The 23,372-nt window shown below is 43.6% G+C and overlaps 1 protein-coding gene across 6 annotated transcripts in view; it reads right to left on the reverse strand.

Annotated features, from left to right (window-relative positions):
* Nucleotides 1-23,372, reverse strand: part of DDX31 (DEAD-box helicase 31) — a 48,724-nt gene that overhangs the window by 18,979 nt on the left and 6,373 nt on the right. For 4 of the 6 annotated variants that reach the window (XR_010392391.1, XR_010392390.1, XM_064523790.1 and 1 more), the window contains exons 9-17: nucleotides 21,730-21,794; nucleotides 20,836-20,955; nucleotides 20,341-20,447; nucleotides 19,389-19,624; nucleotides 18,855-19,031; nucleotides 16,117-16,176; nucleotides 10,091-10,141; nucleotides 7,904-8,043; nucleotides 2,813-2,894 (exon numbers count right to left, since the gene is read on the reverse strand). Coding sequence is in view for 4 of the 6 variants with exons in the window: in XM_064523790.1 (XP_064379860.1) it covers nucleotides 2,813-2,894; nucleotides 7,904-8,043; nucleotides 10,091-10,141; nucleotides 16,117-16,176; nucleotides 18,855-19,031; nucleotides 19,389-19,624; nucleotides 20,341-20,447; nucleotides 20,836-20,955; nucleotides 21,730-21,794 (1,038 nt within the window). In the remaining 2 variants the exon portion in view is untranslated. Of the gene's footprint in view, nucleotides 1-836; nucleotides 1,073-2,812; nucleotides 2,895-7,903; nucleotides 8,044-10,090; nucleotides 10,142-16,116; nucleotides 16,177-18,854; nucleotides 19,032-19,388; nucleotides 19,625-20,340; nucleotides 20,448-20,835; nucleotides 20,956-21,729; nucleotides 21,795-23,372 lie in introns of those variants that run through there. The other 2 variants (XM_064523793.1, XM_064523792.1) reach the window with 2 other exon arrangements.

Here is a 23,372-nt window from a genome sequence, read left to right on the forward strand (position 1 = left end):
TTAAGAGAGTAGGTTAATGGGAGAAGGGATTGAAACACAACAAAACTAGGCTGCGGTAGAGATGGTCTCTCTTAAAATGGGAAAAAAAGAAAAGAAAAAAGTCAAAAAACTGGGCTGTAACATCTCCTGCTTCCATGATACTTTAAAACAAAATGAAGGATTTTGTTTTAATAACAACTTCTTACTAACCTCCACATACCTTCTCTAGAACTCACCAAGTCCCCTTGCCCCCCCCCCCCCCCCCATAAAAGTTGAAAGATCAAATTTATTCTCTTTGTAGGCAGGTGAACATTCACACACCCAGACATAGCCACATATATATTTTATGCACCTAAATATAAAATATACATTTTACAGGCACTTCAGCTTGCTCCCTGGCTGCACACAGAAACCCAAAAAACGCGTGTTCCAACGGGATACTTATAATGGACTTCAGTGGAGGCAACGAGAACCGAAGAGCATTATAATGAGATTTCTGTGTGCACAACTATAATATATACATGACTCAATGCACGGAGAGCTGCTAAGCAAAACCAGCTCTCTCTGAGATGGCAACATCACAAACAGATCTGAGCCCTGCACTTCTTCATAGCAAGGACCAATCACCCTCTGTCCTGTGCACTGCCCGTTGCCTTCACAGCTTCTTGTATTGTCTTCATGACAAATTTACAGATGTTGGTAGAGAATAACCCTCCTGAACCTTAGAAACAGGCCCCTGCAGCATGTGAGAAAGCATTACAGACCATTAGTAGAACCTCTGATGGCAATAAAATAGTCTAACAAAAGGAATGAATCTTTGACTGCTTTTAATACATGTTTTAGAGTAATTCCTGAAGAACTCTATTTGATATTGACAGAACCACCTTAATTTCATCCCCATTAAGTTGTACAGATTTTTTTTCTTCTTCCATAAAGAGAAACTTTATTTCAGTCCCAATCCTTTAAGGCTCCGAGTCTCACAAAAATAGGTGATTATGTATTTATAAATTCCTGCAGCAGATTCAGACCATCATCCTCCAACCAGAGCAGTTATATCCCAGCTCCAGTGAAGGCAATGGCAAACTTCCATTCACTTTGAAGGCAGAGGGAAAAGAGGGATTCAAACTCACTTTTGACTGCAAGGGAAAGGACCCAGCTTCTCACCTATGTACAGCACCTCGCATGGCCAGGCATGCGTGGGCATCACTACAGAGCAAAAAAGAGAGTAATATCTACTTTTCAAATATGGGTTGCTTTTTTATTTTTGTTTTTTGGAACGAAAGGGAGAAAGACAGAAGCAGAGTACTTGAGGCAAGAATATTCTGTGTTTAAATATGCTGATTATTTTACAATTTGAAAGTACTCTAGAAATACCCACCTGATCCATCTTAGTAACAAACAGTCTTGTTAGCTTATTCCTGCTGTGCCATAGACAAGGATACAAAGGCATAGAGATGGTCAGGCCAGAATTTTCCAAATGGATCAATGATTTTGAACCTCCTCAAGTACCAGGCTTTGATTTTCAACAACGTTCAGCAGGCAAAACCTCTTGCCACTTTTTAAAAGCCAAATCGTAATTTCTCAGAAAAAATATTTTCTCTTTTTTGCCCACCTCACATGAAATTATACTCGCTGCCAAGCCCAGGACAGATAATATTCTGTCCTGCGTCAGCAACAAATTTAACGTGCAGCATTTTCACAGGGTAGAAAGCATGTAGTTGTTGAGAAACTCTCTAAAGGAAACACAAAATTTCCTTTTCTACTGCATGTGCTTATAGGCAGGGAAGTGTTTATACACAGAAGAGCTATTTAAGGTCATTTCTACATTCATGCAGCACAATAAAACTTTTGCTGCCAATACCATTATACTAGCAGGCATACTAGTTAAACTATGTATTTGTTGAACCAGTTAAGAGGACATATCCCAGGCATATTCCAGTCATTTAAAATATGGGCACTGCATGCTGACTTCAGAGGAGAGCTGTAGAGGGATGGGAAAGAGCTTTAAGTAGAGCTGCATCTCAGATGAGCCATATATATGGCTTTCTAGGAAATACAGGGAAACTTAACATCTTTCAAAATCATCTTTACCAAAAACACTGCAGTTTGTAACAGAGTCACCTTCAGGAAACGGGAAGAGCGTGGGCAGGTCAGAGGCTCATACAGAGCAAAACAGAATGAACGAGCAGGCAAAACAGTAACAAGAGGAAGGAAAAAAAAATAGGAAGCTGCATCATGCTTGATGCATTCTTGACTTCCATTCAAAATGAGGGTTCTTAGAGGATTTAATTTGCCAGACTGCAGGAATGCCCGAGACTTCAACTGCAAAAGACTGGATTCTATGAATTAGCAACTTGAGGACAGACCCAAAGCTTGTGGAAGTCAACAAAACGATGCCTGTCAATCTTGTGAACTTCATTTTAGGCTCCAGGTAAATACAGATAAAAAGTTAAAAACCTACATAACACATCATGAAATACATTTTCCTTACTTCTTCAGAGAAGCATTGTGCTATTTGTAATCTCCAACAGCATTTCAGTACAGAAAAGTCAAGAACAGAAAAACTGGGGGGAAAAAAGCAGTTTTTGCAGCCAGAAACTCTTACTATCTGTTACAAAATTATGCTGAAGAGTTAGATGGGACTGCTTTTGGGGGACAACAGTTTAAAGATCAGGAAATTGTAAAATAAGGCAATTCTGTGATTATTTGCACTGCCTGACATGATGAATTTACCAACACTTGTACTGTAAAGAAGGAAGTTTAAGGAGGGATATTTATGATATTTGACTGGTAAACAAAAATTGGAGTAACTCCAAATCAGAAAACAGCTCACCTTGTTTCCTGATCTGGACAATTTGAAACGATTATCTTTCATCAGGCTGGAGAGCACCTTCTCCATCTTTATCTCTGAGACACTAAAGCAACAAAGACAAAAAAAAATACTATGATTACCCTCCTTTTCAATCACAACATGTAATGAGCTACAGGTTGATAATGGATTGCAAAAACAGATTGAGATTTACACATTCAACTTGAGAATTTATTCCTGAAATACATCAGGTCTTAGTCCACAGAGCCTCATCCAGCAACCCCAGAAACGTATCAACGAAAGGAACAAAGTGTTTTGATGTTTACACCCTATTTTTTCCACCCATGTTAGCAACTGTGCTCCCAAAACTGAGGAGTTTTGCAGTTAGGTCCTTCCTCTCAGAGCGACTCAAGCTTGGAGGGAAACAGCAGAATCCCAAGGAACCTCTCCTACCAGGCCAGCTCTCTCACAGCTTCCTTCCCTTTGGTCACACCGTACCTCTTTCCCAAAAGATCTTGCATCATTCCAACATCCTGCCAGGTTGCTTTGATTAGAGTTCAGAGAGACACTTCCTCAAGGACACACTCACTCTCCCATGCACTCATATGGTCAAAAGCCATTTCTGATGCCAAATCCATGGTTTGATTTCCTTCCCCATTTTGAAAACTCACCTTCTCTCTCATCTAAGGTGTAAAACCAAAGCCCTGCCCATTAGGGATCCCATAGCACTTTTTTAAAATACAGGAGACTCGGTTGGCTATCACAGCCAGGTGTCACACCGGGCATTTATTTTCATTCTGTAAACTCACATTCCTCCTGTAGATTCAACCAGATGATTTATTCTCCAACCTTGTTTCCAAGACACTACTGGGTACTGCTACAGCCCAGATACTGCAAGCACTTAAGAACCCATTTCATCTTCAAGCACACAAGTGGTCCCACTTAGAGGTGCGTTTACAGGAGACTAGAAATTCTTCGTCCTCTTGAACACTGTCTTGTGGAGCACACGCACCAGGTCACACCCAGAGGAACAGCTGTGCAGCTTCAGGCCATTAATATTACAGCTGCATCCAAACTAGGTCCCATTTCCAAGCGAATTGCTCACATGATAAAGACTGAAGTTTGCCTGCCCAAATTTTCAAGTTGCTGCATTTCAGCAGTGACAAAGGTCCTCGCTAGGAAATAGGTTCTTTTCCTTTTTACACCAGCATAAATCACAAACATTGCACAGAAAGTGAAGAGTTCATTTGAGTCTACATCAATTTAAGGAAGAGATAAATCTGGAGGCTGAAGAATTCTCAGACTCCTCCTGAATCACAGATGTTCAGAATGACGTACAGGTTTTGGAAAGGCAGCGTTGCTGATCTTCTACTTGGTAAATATAGAAAGAAATTACAACAACAAGCATCTCCCCTTTCTCTTCACCCAAAGATCTCAAAGCTCCTGACTAGAAGGAATGGATGAAGCTTTGCCACACTCTGCATAACAGGATACCATGATCCTGACCTACTCCCCAGTCCTTCCCCATTAAACATGCTGGGAGGAATTCCCTTCTTTTGCAATCTGCTTTTTCAACCCCAGCCACCTCATCATCACAACACAGGGAAAAAGCTGGTCCAGAGAAACAGGCAGCCAGTCTTGAAGCATGGCCATAGTGCAGCCTACATGGGAGACGAGCTCCTATCTTTGTGTAGCTGGGACTTGCAATATAGCGGATTCCTCCACAGAGGATGGAGGGAGAGAAAGGCGGGGGGAATGACGGGGGAGAAAGGGAAATGGAGCATAAAAAGACAACTGAGGGCTTCTCTGTTTGTTTTTGAAAAATATAACAGTAAATTAAAACATAAATGGCAACCACTTAAGCAAGAGAGAAGTATCGCTCCCCATCCCCCAAAGGCGGCTTCGACGCAGCTATGAATGAAAACGTCAAACCTTTGACATTGATTTGTCTGAGCGGTGTCACCCCCTCGCCGTGCCTCCTCTCGCTGGCGCGCTGCCAGCTCGCAGCCCAACAGCTACGTGCGCGCGGTTCGCAGCGGGGAGCATCGCGCGAGGGGCGCGGGGAGGGGGCGGCACCGCCGCCCAGCAGCCAGAGCAACGACTCGTGCCTTTGCGCTGATGCCTTTCCCGTCATAAATTAGTTAGGCCGCCGTTAGGAGATAAAGAAATTATCTGATAGCTGTCGAGGCAGGCGCTGCTAGATTGCACTTGAAGGAACTAAGAGAGACATAAGCAAAAAAAAAAAAAAAAAAAAAAAAAAAAAAAAAAAAAAAAAAAAAGTAAACCTCACTGACTTCCTCCTCCTTGTTGCCTCCTCCCTTTGAAGGAAAATCTGTTAGTTACACACAGCGCTGAGACAGAACATTTTAGAGTCTAACCTTAAAAAAAAAAAAAAAAAAAAAAAAAAAAAAAAAGAGGAAATTCACATTAAACACCAGCGTGCATGTGCATGCATACACGCATTTACAGTTAGGCAGAGGAGCCGCAACTTCGAGCTACACAAAGATGGAAAAGAAAGTTGCAGAGAAGCACGTAGCTTTCCCGAGCCGCAACGGGAATTGCGGCTCTCAGCAGAGCCAAAGTGAGATCGTTTTGGCAAGGGCTAACGCTGCTTTTCCGCGGTGGAAGCCAAGGAGAGGCTTCAGGTACTGGTGAAAATTAATTGCGAGCGATTTCCAATTTCAAAGGCAGTCATCCCTAATTCCGAAGTGGATTTTCATCCAGGAACAAAGCCACGTCTGCTCTCATTACTTCCGACTCTCAACATTTCTGGACTTACTCCCATGCACACTGGGGTGGGTGGAGGGGTGTAAGAAAAGCTCTGGGTCAGATCCTCATCTAGTGTGGATCAGCGTGGCACTATTCATTTACACCAGCTGAAGACGGCAGGGACCTGTCTCATGCTTTGTCTTCTAAGAAATACATATTTTATGAAGTATTTACATTTCAATAAACCCAGCGGGACTTGCATTTAAAAAAAGAAAAAACAAATTAAAAAAAAATTCACAACACACGCACACACATACAGACACCAACATAAAACAACAGATTTAGAATTAAGCGAAGAATTAAAAACAAAAAGGCAAACTCCAGCAACTTGTGCAGTCCAAGTCAAAAGCTACAAAGGTTTAGGATAAAGAAACACAAATTATCAGTGCTTAAGAGGATCGGTGACAGTCCAACGCATGCTGTCTTTCGCCCTCGCGCTGAATTAAATTGTCAGGATTATCACCATAATGCTCTGTTTATGAAGGGTAACGGCAATTTGTGCTGATGGCACTCGCTGCCTTTAGCTTCAAGCTGCCTCCCCGCATCTCCTCCGTAATTCATCAGCGCTCTGCCCCAGTCCGTCGCCCCTTCTCCCACCACGCGCCGCTATGCGGGAAGAGCGCAGGACACGGCTGCAAATGGCCGATCCACCCACCCATGCCAATTAGATGCTCGTTTCTCCGATCTGAAGACTGGGGTCAAAGGGGGGAAATCGCACTCCTTTTTTGGGAAGCCCCTGATCTCCAGGGCAGCACATTTTACGAGGAACATAAAACAAACAAACAGGAAAAGACGATCCCCAGAGCTGCTTGGCTGTACCGGTTTGAGAAGCGGAGGAAAATACTCCCACAAGCCTCGCTCCAGGCATCGAGCACAGCCTTCCAAAGCCTCCCAAAGAACAGTGCCTAGCTCAACAACAGGTCTCCTTAGCAGCTATAATTACCAACAGGAGTGGGTGACACCGCTCCTTAAACTTGTTAAAAATAACAAAAATCGGATCAAAGCATTAACATTTAAAGAAAAAAAATAAAGGGGAGGAATTTACCTTTCCTTCCTCCAACCCTTCCCAAATATTATAAAACAAGAAATAGAACTTTCCACTCGGAGTTAAAAATTCACAATTATGTGGGATTTCACCTTTAAATGTCAGTGCTGTTTGTTACATGAAAAAAGCCCTGTCAGCTTAGCCCTCCATGCCTTGCTGGTGTCTGCTTAATAGATAGTTACCTGCGATGATGGATGGCTCTTTGTTAGACCACTAAATGGCTCACAGCCTAGAATAAGCCTGTATTTACTGCCAACATTTGTTTATTTCAGGGATGCAAAACCAAATTCAACTCCAAGCAGCTCCACCAGACAACCACAAGAAATAAAAGAGAACTAATTTGTGCATGAGTTTACAGGGCTCCATCAACACTAGCACAACACTAAAGGGACTTTACTAGGCTGTTGTTCTGAAATACCAAGAGGCAGCAATGCGGGGAGCAGGGGGAGGCACATAAATCCAACCAACTGCTGAGGAGTCTTGAGACCTGAAAGCACTTCTGACTAGTGGTGTGGAGCAGCATGCTGGGCTTGTGGGGTTTTTAGGGTTTTGGGGTTTTTCTGAAAAAGCAGGACCATGGCACTAGCAGAGCTGGCCTAAAACTGCCTCATGTGTTGGCCATCAAATAGGTAGACTGCATATTGGGCTGGTCCTTACTAGCCTGGCTTGCTCTCCTCGCTCTCTACTCCCAAGTCCTAGCTAGAGCCAGTATCAGAGCAGCTTTCTCAGCTAGTCTGGAAACACACCTCACTTCTGATCCGCGGAGTCCACCTCCCTACTTGCCTTCCAGGACCATATTGGGCATCGACCATTTGAAAAACTTCTACTATTCTTGTCACAAGCCACTTACACAGCAAATCTTGGCCAATTACCTGCCAGATATGACCCACAGCTCCCTAGCTATTTCGCTGCCGGATCTCTCCTGAAGAGAGAGCACCAGCTCCGACAATATGGTGCTATGGAGGCAGATGGCCAGTTAGCATTTGACAGGCTCATTTGACTTGTGATCTCCACGTAGCCATGATTTGAACCCAGGGCCACAGAGATAACAACCGAGTGCAAAGGATCTCCGACTATCGTCTCCTCTCTGCCCCTCGCCACCCACACGCGCTTGCAATCTGTCAGGCTGATGATTTTCACACACTTCCCTTCTCTCCTTTTGCTATTCTGGGGCTGGTCCTGGATCACAAAAATTAATAAATTCTTATTAAAACCTGCACGAGATACAGTCCCGCTGAAAGTGCCATGGAAGGTTAATTAGCGAGGATGAGCTGAAACTTTTGTTCGCGTTTCTGACTCACTTAATCTTGTGAGAAGCCAGCAAGCTGACATATTCTGCCTCCGAAGGCGCCAGGACAAGCAGGCTGTTCCCGTGACAGCCAATGCGAGCCGTCCTCCCAATCCGGTGGATGTATTCCGCAGGTGAAGCCGGAGCGTTATACTTCAAAAAGGAAACATGAGAAGGGAAAGGAGGAATTAACAGAATGCAGCGTGTTAATTATAAACGAGACACTCGGTCTGCTCATCTGAAACAAAAGGGATCTTAGCAAAACCCATATGCCGCCCCCCCAGAAGCGGTCTGTTTATCGAGAACCCGTTGGACTCATCCCTGTAACCATCACTCAACCCCCTCAGCCACAGCAGTTTTTTGACATTCGAATGTGACACATTGGCCGACTTTCAGATAATAGGACAGTTTCCCCATCTCAGCGTCTCTCTTTGCCTTTTACATTTTATTTCTATACACGCACATCAGGAATCTGTTTGCTTCCCTTAAAAGAAAAAAAAAAAAACCCAAACCCCAAAAACGCAAACCAAATCACCCCCAGGAACGCCCGCACGGAGCGGGAAGCTGCCTGCTCTGCACTTGGGAGGAAAGCCAGAAAATAAAACACAATGCATTAAAAATTCAGAGGTCGGCTAAATTGTTTTGTTTTGATTAAAGCGAATCATGGGTGGTTACTGGATAGAAAAAGAAACCTCGGGTAGATAGGGGAATAAGTCCTTTAGGCAGCACATGATAGAGGCAGCAGTTGTCTTCCCATCTACGACTATCAGGCACTACAGCAATGTCTAAAGCCCCCGCTTATATAGCGGTGCCTCTCATTTACTTCACTGGGAATCAAAAAAGCCCAGCCATTTGCAAGATCTGATAAAGGGTGACATATTTCCCTCCCTTTAACCTCCCCCCATCCCCCCCACCCCCCTTTCCTAGAAAAATGAACATTGCACAGAGATACTGCTTAGAAATGAGCCCTCAGCAGTTTAACTGGAAAAAAACCAACAACCAAAGCCCACTCTAGTGTTTATACCTGTGCCCTCTGGCAAAGTTTCTACTGGCTAGAGGTGTGAGTAAGATGCTGTGAGCAATCTAATTGCTCCCTGCAGGTCCTTGCTCTTGGACACAGCTCTCAGGACAGCTGAGATTTCGCCTTCTGGACACACAGAAGTCTCCCAGGGCTTTAGGTAATTTGCACTACGTTCTAACACTGGCAACCATATCTTTGGTTAAATTATATTAATATACAGATCTGGGAATTCAAGACTTCACTTCCCCAGCCTTCTCCGACTAGCTAGTTCCTACAAAATTTTTTCCTTCTTTAAAAGTACAAAATTAAAATCAAGTTTGTCACCTGAAGGGATGAGATAGAAATTAAAAGGTTGCTTTTTTGAGGCTTTGTGCCCCACTCTTTTTTAGCCAGGTGTCACTTGATATGCGAGCAGCTCTGGCTCAGTTTTTCCTCTGAATTTTCCAATTCAACTAACCTTTTTAAAATTTTTTATTTATTTATTTATTTTTACAAAAATGAAATATGCTTCATGCCCACAGCTTCTTCTTTGAAATTACAGGTTGCTGTTTTTAAGGCTCAATTCTTCTCCCTTACATTTCTTTTCCTTTTTTTTTTTAGAACAACATTTCTGTCAACACCAATGGAGCAGTAGTGTTTCTTTCTTTCCAGGGAAAATGCAAACCACTCCATTCTCCTCAGTGCTCACAGCCATCCAACCCCAGCCCCAACCTAACAAAGCCTAACTTGAATCAATTAGGTCATTGCACAGGAATTGTTGGACTACTCTGATGTTTAAAGCTAGGACTGCATTTAAATTCCTCATTTAATTGAATCCCCAGCAATATCAGAAAGCAAAAACATGGAACTGCAGAAGAGATGGCCAGTGCTTCACGGGATTTGGCTCCCGGAGGCGGGATGGAGGTGCTTCCGCCCAGCCAGCAGAGTATTATTACACAGCTGATGGTAATGGACTTATGGAAAACAGACTGTCAAAACCAAAGACATGATAGACACACCGTGTCTTAGCAAAAACTTGAGTCCCAGTCCTGCAGTCAGGAACACATGGGCCTCCCACACCTGTGGGCATCAGCAAAGACAATCCAACAGCAGAAAGAGGATGTGGACTGGGAAGGGATTTAAACTGAGCAAGCCTGCACTTAACGTGTATTTACGTACACACACACAGAAAAAACCTACCTGTATAATCCATGTAACTTGAGGCAGGTCTAGTCCACGTGCTGCAACATCCTTTAAAATTAAGAAGGAAATTACTGAGGTAATAATGCTTTGAAAATATCAGCAAAGTTGCACCTCTTCTGGGACGGTGATTATGCTGGGAAACAAGTGGCTAGGCCATAGGAATTTTATGTGCCTAGTTTGGGGAGAGATGGACTGAAGGTCAGAAATAAAACTGAGCTTTTAAAATGAAAGGAAGACTTTTAACAGACTAATGCAATAAAAATGTGCTAGTACTATGGGCCAAAGACTGAAGGATATAAAAATACCTATTTCAGGAGAGTGTTGTTGAATTACCGCAGTCTGCTACAGTCCCTTTACATGATGGCAGACAGAACCTGCTATCTTAATGGTAAGGCAACCTTTGCTTCTTGTTTCACTGAGGAAAACAGACCTGCTTGTAGACCCCCACCAACCAAACAGTGAGGGAGGCTGAGTTCAGTCTCGGGAAAGCAACATTAGATCCGAGCACAACTTTCTCCACAGCAGGCCTAAGAACTGAAAACAGGCTGCTAACGGTAAAAAGGAAAATGGCCACGAAGCAAATGCTGAAGAATCCCAGGCCTCAAGTGGAATGCCCAAATAGACACTGATCTCCACCTAGGACTAATTAGTTGTTTCCTAGGTGATGGACCTGAAGTTGAGGAGCAGAAGACTTGCAGGTCACCTGGCCCTACGATAAAAGGGCCAACAAACAACTTAGCAGGAACTGCAGGAAGCTGGAGGACAGCTCGAAGAGATGGGACTTCAGCTATCCTGTAGATTTGCACCAAACTGGCTTTGATTCGAGGAAACAAAACTCAGCCCTGAAGAAAAGAGTTTGAAGCTGTCAGGAGTGTTATTTGATGTGCCAGCTGGTGAGAAAACCTATCAACTTGGAGAATGACTTGAGTGAGACCCTTTAGTTACCCACAGCCAGTACAGTTCATAAAACATATCCTTTCAAGGAGAAAACAGAGCTTAAATACTGTTCAAAAAAGAGAGAAAGAGTGCAAACATGTTTCAATCTCCGTCTTGATTTTCTGTTCATTAGTAATGTCCTCACATAATCCTTGGATTTTACATTCATCACGCACGATACAGAGCAGGTGTGCAGATTTAACTCTGTTAGGAAATGTTTTGGAACACGTGTATCTTTTAGCTAGTTGCAAAATAGAATATATTAAGAACGTAAGCAGGAGCCTAATGTACTAAAAATGTGTCAGCCACCCACTGAAGTGTTTTCATGCAACTCCCACACATGTTAAAAGACTAGGAAGCTGATGTTTTGGCAGCAAAGGCCTTCCCATAAGCACTAGCCAGGTTGCTTTGTGGCTCCAACTGCAGTAAAAGAGGAGACACTTTCCATAGCGCCCACTCCGAAATAATACACGCTTTCGCTCCAGCATGCTCATTAAGAAACGACTTGTTCCCAGAGTCAGATGAACAGATGCACAAAAAGCCATTTAAAGGAGGTTGGAGAAAATAAATCAAGAGAATTCAGGAAACATGTACAGCAGTTACCAGGATAACAAGCTTATAAACTCTACAGTACCATCAAATAGGAGTGCTGAATTCTGACTCCGATTTGGCTCTGTTATATATTTCCACACTGACTAGTCAGTGGCTTTCAGTCTTTTTCCATACTGTGCTCTCTCACACCTAGCAGTCTAGGAAAGGCTGTGGCTGACGAGAGGGCTCTGACCTTGGGATAGGGTCAGTTTACCTAAAAAACACCGAGAGCCAAGCCATCCGAGTGGTCAGCGGCAGGCATCTCTGACACGGGAGGTGGAGCAGGCGGCAGGGTCCCTCACCCCGAGGCGAGCCATCCCTTCTCAGCCATCAGAATTGTTCCCCCTCTTCCAAGACACCTTTTCTCGACACCTCTGGCTGGAAAATCACTGTCACAATACAGGATTGCTCCCATGTACATTTGCCAAAGCAACTAGGAAAGCGGAAAGGTTAACTGGAGGCCTAATAAACAGCCAGGGACAACGTTTTAGGAGGAGGCACGCTCCCATCATCAGCCTTGTGTTCACTGCTGCTTTCACAGCGCCACGAGCTCCACTCACTGTTACTGATATATATCAGCAGTTATTCTCTTGGGTTTTACCGTGGCCTTCTTTCAGAAGTGTCTTGGGATTTACTGGTAATTGGAGTGTTTTGCAAACTCTCAAAGATTCCTCAGGATCAGCCCACCTGTGTCTCCTGTATATCCTTTCCCTCAAAGTTCCTACTAGACAGCAGCAAAGCAGAATTAGGTTAAAAGGCTGAGCTGATTTGCCTTCCTCTGCTGGTAGAGTCCATAAGCTTCTTGCTTCTCAAACCTTTAGAAAATGCTTTTGGGTCATCTTACCAGGAAAGAGAATACAGCTCAAGCCACAATTACCTCGTTTTACTAGCACTACATTCATTCCATACACAGAAGCACATAGCTGCTGCCGGTGCTCCCCAGAAGCCCAATGGATTTCCCATTTTCTATCCTCACTTCGTTTACACTGTCCTAGATAGCATTCCCCTTTCCATGCACAACCTCGCACAACCATTTCTTAATAAGAGGGAGATCAAGAATATGACATCTCAACAGTTCACTGCTGATTCCTTCCAGTGGGTGATGGAAAGGAGTATTAAGGCACTATCTCACAGGAGCAAAGAGAGAGAAACTACGTCAGTGCAATTTTAAAGAAAACCCAGACACCAACCAAATGCAATAACCAGAAGACTTAACCGTGTTCCTGGCCTGATCCCAACTGGAAGCCACAGAAAGGCACAACATCAAGGCACAACCCACGCGGGGACCCTCACGGTTGCTGACATTTCTGCTCCTAACAATTCATATTACCGGACTGTACTCGCTGCCTGGGACAGGGGTGGTGAGGAACAGAGGGGTGGGTGCAAGGGAACGGAGGGCAAAAAGGCTGCACAGAAAGCAAGGCCCACTGCTGCAGAACTTCAGAACCAAGAGAGCCATAAAACTTCTGCAAGGGCCTTGGTTTGCTCAGTCCCTCTCATGCAACCTAATTAGGGCAAAGGAAATTGCTAAAGTTGCTTTTGAAAGACACTCAATGGTGAGGTCTTGAAGGCCCTGCGCTTGACAATTGGCTGCCTACATGTGGCCTAGAAGTACAGATGGAAGGCAGCTTGCTCAGGTGCCAGGCTGTCAGTTGGATTAAAATGACTCATTTATTTACCAAAGAACCTCACAAAGTGCTTTAGCTAACAGGCAGAGAGGGCCTAACGGCTCTCCAAGCTGGGGAAGAAGCTCTCGCGCCTTCCCGGCCTGCCAAAAGTCATTACTGCCGAGTGTGGAAAGCCATCAGCAGGGTAGAGACCCCCGTCGGCAGGGTGACAGATTGGGCTGCGTAATCAGAGGAGGAAGGAGAGAGCACAGAAGCTGTCAGAGGCGAAAGCTCTTGGCTGGGGCCGCCAGAAAACTGGCAAGATGAGTTAGCGTGACTGAGTAAACAGCAAACAATCTCCAAATGATCTTTCCTCTCTCCCTGAAAGAGATGAACTTGTTTAAAAGGCACATCCCAAAGGAAGCCACAAAGAACTTCAGTGAAGGAGAGAGAAATAAATCTGGATGAGACCCTCTGAGATATGTGGCCCTTCTTTATTTTCTTGTCTGCCAGCCTATTTTGTCTGGCAAAAATATTTTATGGAATATATTAATATACATATGACATAGAGTAAATTAATAAAAGGAACAGCAGGTCCCATTGCTTACTAGAGCGGAAGGATGGGTGGAGAACATGGCATAAGGGACAAGGAAAGGACAGTTGCATTATTTGCATTGGTCTTTTGTGAGCCAGGTTTCAAAATTTTGTGGGCACAAATTCGAATACACGATTCTGCAGTAAAAAGGACAGAACCATCTTCCTACAAAACATTTTTGCTGATATGAAGAACAGTGTCAGAAAAAGCAATGCTCTCATAGGCAGGAGGTGGTCACAGTGCCTGGCTGCCCTTTGGACATCTGCGTTGGGGAGGCACCTGTAATGTGGGACTAGTGCAAAGTGTATCTCTATATTAAGGTGTCCATATGGTCCCCATTACTGTGGTAACAGGCCACCTCCTGGTTTCAATGCATTTGTCCTCCCAACATCTCTGTAAGGTAGAACAGTGCTACTCTCCCCATTTCACAGACGGGGTGCTGAAGCACAGAGAGATTTTGGACCCAGACATTCAACTTACTGTGCTTAACATGCTAACCACATACCAGCTGAGCCAAAGTGACTGTCAGGACTTGCATCCCTGCCTTGCAGTAAATGCAAAGTAGCTTAGATTGCAATAAAGGCAGGTTAGGATAAATGCATCACCTTACATTACCCTCTTCACTGTAATCCAAGGTAATTCACATTACCTTCCATTTATTCCACGTCAGGAGCAAACACACAACTATCAGTGCTCAGCTGACATGCGGCTACTTGCCTTGTCATCACAACTCCACATCCACTTAGGTGGAGTCAGTGGCATGGCAGGAAATCAAACCATATCTCCCCAATGTCTCAAGGTGGGATCCCATCCACTGGGATTGCTTTATCCAACTTATTCTTCCTTACACCCTGTCAACAGCTGCACATTTCCTGGCAGATTTTTCCTGCCACAGGCTGCATTTCCCTTCAAACTGTTTCGCCCAGGAACAAATATCCCAGTGAAAGAAGTGATAGTGATTGCAATGATTCTGCTTTATCTCTGTCTAAAACTGAGTCTTCACTGTCTAACATCAGTAAACTGAAATTTCAGTAACAAGACATCTCTGAAATTTCCCATTCTTGTTAGCATGTGCATGAAGGATAACAAAGTTAAGCTGCCTAGCATTTAGCATTTACAAAACACTTTATCTTCAAAACACTTCACCTACACCAGTGAATGAATAAGCTTTGCTACCCTCCTCATTTGAGGCTCTTAAGTTTTATCTCCATATAGCAGGAAATTAAGTTCTAGTTAGACTTATGCACTGCAAGGATGCAATGGCCTGACCAAGGTCAGAATGCAAAGGCTGTACACACACAGGGCCAAGACTAGCATGTAACAAGTACATTATTACAGGTGATATAATATGTAATTTGGCAACTTTAAGTCAAACACTCCTACATACATGTCAGTCCTAGTTTGATCTGTGGGCGTAAAAATAAGATAAAAGTCAGCCCCCCACACTCCGTCAAAAAAAAAATTGCAACTAGTTTCCTTTAAGAATATGTGCTGCAAGAACAGTCATTTCAGAGCTGGAGAGGGTTTCTCAGCTCTAATTACTCCCGATCGCTGTAATTTACAAGTTTGCGGTGGGTAGAAATCGCCAAGATTCACACATTTTCAGATCAACAGCTGCCACTATTAGAGAGCAAATCGTGCAGCCTTCTGCACCACTGCAGCAGGCTAGCTGTGGCACCGACAGGTCAGAAACGAGAAGCGGAAGGTGCCACCACAACACAAGGGTGCCAGCAAACTTCAGTAGAGGACAATTTCTCCCTCAGCACCCTTGAAGGAGGCTTGAAGGGCAAAGCATGGAGAGCAGCAAAGCATGTGCATTTCTAATATCAGAGTCCTCTGGTTGGGCTTCCCTTCCATCCCTGCAGGTTTTTGTTTTTAACCTTGGGGTAGTCATTAAGATGGGAAATGTTGCATTACATCCAATTTACCTGGCAGTTACGGGGTATGCTACAAATTAGGATTGCTTTCTATTGACTGCATGTAGAGGGCAAGGTTCCAGCTTCAAATGAACAGATTTTTCCAGACATAAGGCCATGCAAAATACTAGGAGGATCTTGTATAAGAGCCTCTACACTTTTTCTGTATATGGTGCCCTACAGCAAAAGGTTATATAATTGTTTATATAGAGGGCACCAGTCCTTATTTTACACACGAGATGCAGAAAAAGGAGACGACTTTTCTCAAGGTCAGGTAGTGAGCTGGAATTAGAGCTCAGTGCCAAGTCCTCTGTTCTACCATTAGATATCAGGCAGGCCCATTAGTGTGCAGCTGCAGAAGGACTGTAAGCTACTTACAGTGCAAAGCAAGATGCCAGTCTTGGATTTTAGGAACTCCTGGAACACCTCTGTTCTTTCCTAGAGGATTAAAAAAGGCAAAAAGTCACGCACATTACAATCAGCCATAAAGCAAATTAGCTAATGTAACAATTTAACTACTATGCCTCGTTCATTATATCATGTCCAGTTTCCAAAGCAAAGGAATTCACTCCAAGAGCTCCAGTCAAACTCTTCTTGCAAATGAAAAACCTACAGCACAGAGATGTGGTCCCAGGTAGGAAGGCACAGTGTCTGGGATAAGCCCAAATGTGTGAGATCAAACCAAAGCAGCCAACACTTCCACAGTTTGCAGAGAAGCACGGTTTGCATGTGTCAAAAAGACATCACTATTTTACATGGAGATAGGACACAGAAGATTGGGCAGGGGCAACAGCACCACTGGCATACTTGTGGGGCCTCACAGGCTTTTGTGAATGCATCAGAAAGCTGAAACATGTCCTTCACTTGACAAACATCTGTCCAGTCACGCAACAGGCATAGTGGATAAACCCATTTTGGACACACAGGGGTACAGCTGCATCACAGGACCCCCGTCTCATCAGGTGCCCAACGAGGCATGCAAACAGCCATCAGACTGGCCATGCAACTACCAGACACCAGGGATGCTCCGCCACCCAGTCACCCCTTAGAACTGCTTTGGGATAAGAGTCTCCAAAGCAAGAGGGAGGAGGCCCTGGCCAGAGACCCCCACCCCAGGGTGGCAAGGAGGCAGCAGCCACAGAGCTCTTGGGGTGCCGTCCCATGGCCTTAACACAAGAAATGACGTTGTCTAGGCAAGGGTTGTCCTGAGGGTTCCCAGACATCCCAGGCCTCTGGCAATGAGACCGGGGTGTCTCCACTGAGAATCAGCGGCAGGCGCTCCTCACCCTTGTCCTCATCTCTGGTCAGTACCAGTGGGATTCCTGCAGCCCCCACTTTCAACATGAGCACAGGCTGCCCGGGAGGATTGCCCACCCCACCTGGATCCCGGGTTGCCCTGCCAACAGTCTTCGAGGCCCTGAGCCCCAGGACTGCAGAAGCCCATTAGTACCACTCCTCATTCACCTTCAAAGCCTCCTGCTTTGTCAGTCCTGAGACCTCCCTGAGCACACGTTATCAGTTGCACTAACTAACTACTAACTTTTTTTTGATAAAAGCAACAGAAAATGGTTCTCCAACCCACATGACACTTCCTATCAAACAGGGTAAACTCTGAGTACCAGCAGCCAGAGGCCTCAGTAGCATTTGGTCTCCATGCTTGCCAGTACCACCTATCCACACATTTCTCCTCTCCCCAGCTGAGGGAAATGACTGCACACACATTTCCTCAGTCTTATTCCATTTACTCTTTCCATTTCCGTAGCTCACATGGTCTCTGGCTTCAAAAAACACCATACCCATTTTCTGCTGTCCCTTCTGCACCTCCTTCCAAAACATCCTTGTCTCCATGCTCCCAGCCTTCCTCCTCAGAGCTCTAGCTAGGAGTTAAGTGAATGGGCCGCTATATTGACGGTATAGCAGAAACCTTATACACTTCACCCCCAGCTAGATGTATTGTTCAAGAAAAGAAGGGAAACTTGGGCCTTGCCGATACAGTGAACCCTCTGCTGACAAAAATTAAAGAAGAGAGCACGCTGTATCTTGTTGACAATGACAGCAGCCGTGCTCAGCAGTACCATATGGGATCCACAATTTAGCTCCATTAATGCTCTTAATTTGAAGACATCAAGCACTAATTACACACTGGGTACTAAAAAGGCAAAACCCTTCCCCTGGTGCCAGCTACTTAGTGGTGTTCTGTTGCCTTAACAGCTGGTCAGGGTAGAGTTGGGCCAGACCAGGCCTGCTCACTCGCTCAGGCAGGCGGGTTGAGGAAAGGCCAGAATGCAGGGACAACGAAGCACATGTTTCTGGTCTCCACAGGATGGGAATGAGTGAGAAAAACAATGGCTCTTCACCTCTTGCTTCATCAGAAGAGCTCTATTCATTTACCATCTCTGCTGTGCAGCTCAGAGTAGAGCAGTAACTCTCTCCATCACAGACCAAGAGCAGGACCAGCGGCTGAACTTTCAAGGGAGTTCCCTCAGCTATTGAAAGAACCACAGCACTAACAGCTTACGTGATACTCTTCTCCTGGATTCTGAGACCTCTGTGGCAAACCCCATGTTCATCATCCAGGCCCGCCCTGCTAAAACCCAGAGTTCTTTTGGGATAATCCCTATTAAATTGTTATTATTCCATTCCAGGGAAGAGAGCTGCCTAAAGCTGACTTAAAAAAGAAAAAAAAAAAACCCCACACACACACAAAACCCAAACTGTTCCATTCCTTAATAATGGGGGACAACTTATTAGGTGGTAATGTTTTGGGGCTTGGATGGGGTTCTTTCTGGGATTAAAAGCACTTTTTCACTGCATGGGAGAGAAGCATGGATATATAAATGGTTTAAGTGTGCCCACTGGGAATACGGAACGGCTGCCTCAGCCTGCTGAAATAACACCTTTTGCCTCTTCAGCTGTGTTTTTCAGATACAGCTACCAAAGTCCTTTCCAGAAGTGGGCCAATATCCTTGTTCTCATTAGCAGATGGAAGAGTGAGGCCCCTAGAGGTGAAATGACTCTCTGTCCTCTCTTCTGCCCTCCTCCCCAAAATAATCACACAATAAATCATAGGGAGCAAGGAACAAAACAAAGTATCCTGACTTTTTGGTAATGCTTACTTCCTGTTCCATGTTGCCATGCAGTCGTAGAAATTGGAAGCCTGCAGAGGAGACAGACAAACATTCATGCTGTTCAGACTCTAGACCTCCTGAAAGGACCTTTAGGAGGAGCTCATAGTAGAATTCCACTTGTTCACAGCTGGAGAAAAAGACGATCATCTTATTGCGTTTTTCAAACTGCAAGAAAAGCAAGAAAATTGCACAAGACTGATTCCACAGTCCTCTGCCACTTCCCTGATCTTATGATATCTAAGTGGCTTTCACTTCTGGAGATGTAACTATTTAGGAAGATACATTATGAAGTGTGACAGCAAATGCTAAGCCCACAAAAGAAGCATGAGTATATGTGGCACAGATATCTCACTTTTCAGTATGAAAGACATAAGGACACTTCAGCTCTCTTGTGGCTAACTGTATAGTACATACAGTTCAAAGCCCTAGATCTAATACACGCTATCCTTGATAAAGTAAGAGATATAGAAGTTGGAAAAGACAAAGAGCCATTTAGTGATATAAATGCAAATAAAGCCTCACCTTGCACTTCTCGAGGATAAAAGCTGCTAAAGTGACGAGCCTCAATTTGCTGGGGACCATTATGACATACTGCTTGAGCTTCTCTGGAACAGCAAAGTTTTCCTGGTCCATGAAGGTTGATGAACTAATGGCGTCTTTACCTTCTTGTGATGCTGGTTTGAGCCTGTCCTGGATTTTATCTGCTATGGAAATGCTGACGGGATCATTCAAACTGATATCAGCCAGCCGTGTTACTCCTAAACCACAGGAAATAAAAAATACATGAAGCCCCATCTGGGGTACAACCGGCGATGATATAATCACATAAAGAACAACTATGGTAACTCCTGTGAAAAGTGAATGGCAAGAAACTAATGTTAGTCATGCCTCAGACCATAACAGAGGACTTTAGCAAACGTCAGGCTCTTCAGGGCTTAGTCAGGCTTACTTGCTCCACCAAAAGTATCGCAAGACTTTACTCCAGCCAACTGTGTTATTTTGCATTATACAAATGTCTTGGCCAGAAAGACAACATTTCGCAATCCAGTTTTTTTAAGTGTGTGCAGAAAAAACCTCTGATCTGCACTGTACCAAAAGTGCAGGAATCATGAGGCCTGGCTCAATTCCTGCCTCAGCAACTGACTTCTTGTATGATACTGAGCAAATCACGCAGCAGCTCATTAGCCGTGTGCCTTGATTCTATATCTGTAAGACAAAACGACAGCGTGTCCCAGCCTCCTGGTGACTTCTCACTGGAATTTGTGTGACGTGTAAGGACCATGTAAATACATATGCTGACAGAAACCCCAGTAATGAAAGACAAGTATAGTAATCCCAATGAAATTAATGAGCAATATTCCACTTCCTGCAAAGGGCTTCAGCCTGGGCCATAATGTAATTAGACTCAACCAAAGATTTTGCAATTGTCTGTGAATTAGTAGGCTAAAACAGACACTATCTGTCTTTAACTTACCTTCTGTGAGGGTGGCTGAGAGCAGGACATTCTGGCGTGTTTCTCTCTCAGCATTTAAAGCATTGAGTATCACAGCAACATCTTTCTCAAAGCCCAGGTCCAGGATCCTGCAAAAAAAAATGACAGAGATGGTAAAAAATGGTATAGGAAAGAACAAAGAGAAGAAAGTCTTAAGGCTACATGAGCTAATTAGAAATGCAGGAAGTACCAGAGCAGATGAGACCTTTGGCCTATCTAGCTTCATATTCAATTTTCAACTTTGGCCAGGGTCAGATATTTCAGGAGACAGTGAAAAAATCTCTGCAATGAAAAGTTGTAGAATAATCTGTCCAAAAGGGACTTTTCTTCCTAACTCCATGCATTTGGTGCTAGGTTGATGCCCTAGAGGATGAAGGGTTTAAGATCTCTCTCCCTCTCTTTTTTAATATTTAATACATTATCCAATGTACATGTGGAGGGTCTTGTTTCTTGTTCATATTTAACCTTGGACGTTACCTGTCTGCTTCATCAATAATCAGCCACTGAGTGCGACGAAAATGAATACATTCTGTGGACTTGATATGATCAACCAGGCGGCCAGGAGTTGAAATGAGGATGTTTATCCCCTTACGTAATCTGTTGGGGGTGGGGAATCAAATAAAGAAAATATATAGATAACCAATAACAGGAACCCCTCAGAGTCAGGAACTTCAACATACAGAGGAGAAATCATGGCCACAGTGAAGGTAGCCAGAGTCAATACTTTCTCCCTAATTAAAACTGTGAAATTTCTTGCATAGCTAAATATTATTCTGCATCATCACTGATATTCACAGAGGCATACTCAGCAGTAACGGACAAGGTGGAAAGAAACATTAATAATACAAAAAACAAAAGAAAAAAACACTCGAGCTAGGGGGTTTTTTTTAATTCAATACCTTTTACTCTCAAAAGTAAGCTCATTTTGTGTATGCTAATGGATTGACGAATGAAAATTCCATTTTGGATTGCTAGGTTACAATTTGGTTTATGAAAGGGGAAAAGAATGAGACTTAACTCCATGAAATCCCTTCTCCAGAAAGCAATTTCCCCCATAATAAATACTGTAGACAGCACTTGGTGGTAAGCAAATACAGGTGTTTGTCAGAGGAGGAAAAAAAAATACTGACACAAGGGATCATCTCCTCAGCAGGCTCATCAACATTTTAGAAATAGATCCAACTGAGGGAAGTGAATACTTCCTGCTGACCTAGTCACTGTGTCTATGTAAGATCCAGGGGGATCACAGCTTGATCCAGACTCAATATCCTCTCTCCCAATAAGAAAAGCACTCCAAAGAAGAGCGACAGATAAAACGGCAGTATAGCAGAAGAATCACCCAAAATACAATTTTAAAAGTTGGCTTCTTACCTGGCTTTTTCTGATTTTCTTTTTTCTCCCCCCATTAGCACTCCAGGCACAATCCAGGCAAATGGCTATAGAAAAGAAAACCAAGACCAATATGGATTTTTCTTAATAAACAGACTGATTTTTCTTGACAAAAAGAGAGAGGAGGGGGGCCAAGACCAGTGTGTGTCTGATCTGATCTATCAGATAGAGTCTACATGCGCCATCTCACCCACCGCTAAATATCAATGGTACCTTTAATTCTACCCATGTAACTTGCTTCCCACACTGCCTGGGAAGATAGAAATGCAATCATTTTTGCACCACTTCCAGTAACATAATAATAATTTTTTTCCTTCTCTCCATGTAGCCTAAATGTTCAAAGACAAGCTACAATGCTATTTATTCATCTTGCCTTTAAGCAACATCCTCCTGCAGCCAAGCAAGATTCATGAAAAACAACACCTTTAAAGTTTATATATACATACAAATAACTGCAAGCACACAGTCACCATGTCTGTGCACATTAAACGTCAGTCTCATTGATACTGGCAGTTCTTGCTATTTACTTTAATGAGGCCCAACTCTTTGACGAATCCAACGTTACCCAGTTTTTACACAGGAGATAATCAAAACACAGGACTGCCATTGCCTCACTCAAGAGGTAGCGTGGGACAAAAGCAGAGCACAACTTGTAAAGACTGTACAAACGTGATTGGTAAATAGGCATAAGTTTGCACAGGTCACTGCATGCCAGAAATGCTCTGATGATACAGTCATCTACAAAAGAGCTCCTTTTCAGGGTTTAAAATAAGAAAGATGTCTAAGCAAGACCAATACAATACAATCTCTGCAGCTGGCATTAGAGTAATTGTCTCAAGAAGAGCTCAACTAGCCTTCTTCTGCCTCAATAAATACAAAAGAAAACTACACCTCCACCGGTCTCCCACAGTCCTTCCAAGGTCAGTCAGATTGCGATCTAAATCTTCTGGTTTGTGTTACTATGATCTTTTAGACTGGACCTGCTGGCTCCTACATGCTATACATAACAAAGAAAAACCAAAGGGGACCAATCCAGACTTCTTCCTTTGAAGATTACCTTCAACTGCTTGAGGTCCTTACGGAATGCCATTGCCAATACTAAAAGATTCAAATTCCACATCAGAAGTCCACTCATCATGACTTCAAATTGCTATGGAAAATGACTGTATTTAAATCTCAGGATGACGCACAAAATGGTACTTGATAATTCCAGGACAGAAAAAAAATTTGAAAGTGCCTTACTATTTCAAAGAAGAATAGAAGATGGGTGGGAATAAGGACCAGACAAACCATTTAGATGCCTTCTAGCTGTGGATAAGGTACTTTGCCTCAATCAAAAGGAAAGTATTAACAAAATGATTTTAAAAGCCTTCTAATTTCTCAACTCATTCAATTGGCAAAGCAATTTCCTGAGTTGCGTTCCCCATCTGTCTAGTATTAGAGTTTCAGTAAAATGGTACTGTCCTATTGAGAATTTCCATTCATAACTTGGACCAAAATAATGGCTACCTCTAAAAACAAAACATTGTGAAAATCCACTATGTTTGTTTATGAAAACACATGCAACTGTCTAAGGTAGCATAATTAATCACTTCATTATTCATTTAATAGTTGAAAACATGCCA

This window comes from Dromaius novaehollandiae, chromosome 20 (assembly GCF_036370855.1).
Source record: "Dromaius novaehollandiae isolate bDroNov1 chromosome 20, bDroNov1.hap1, whole genome shotgun sequence".
Taxonomy (NCBI): Eukaryota; Metazoa; Chordata; class Aves; order Casuariiformes; family Dromaiidae; genus Dromaius; species Dromaius novaehollandiae.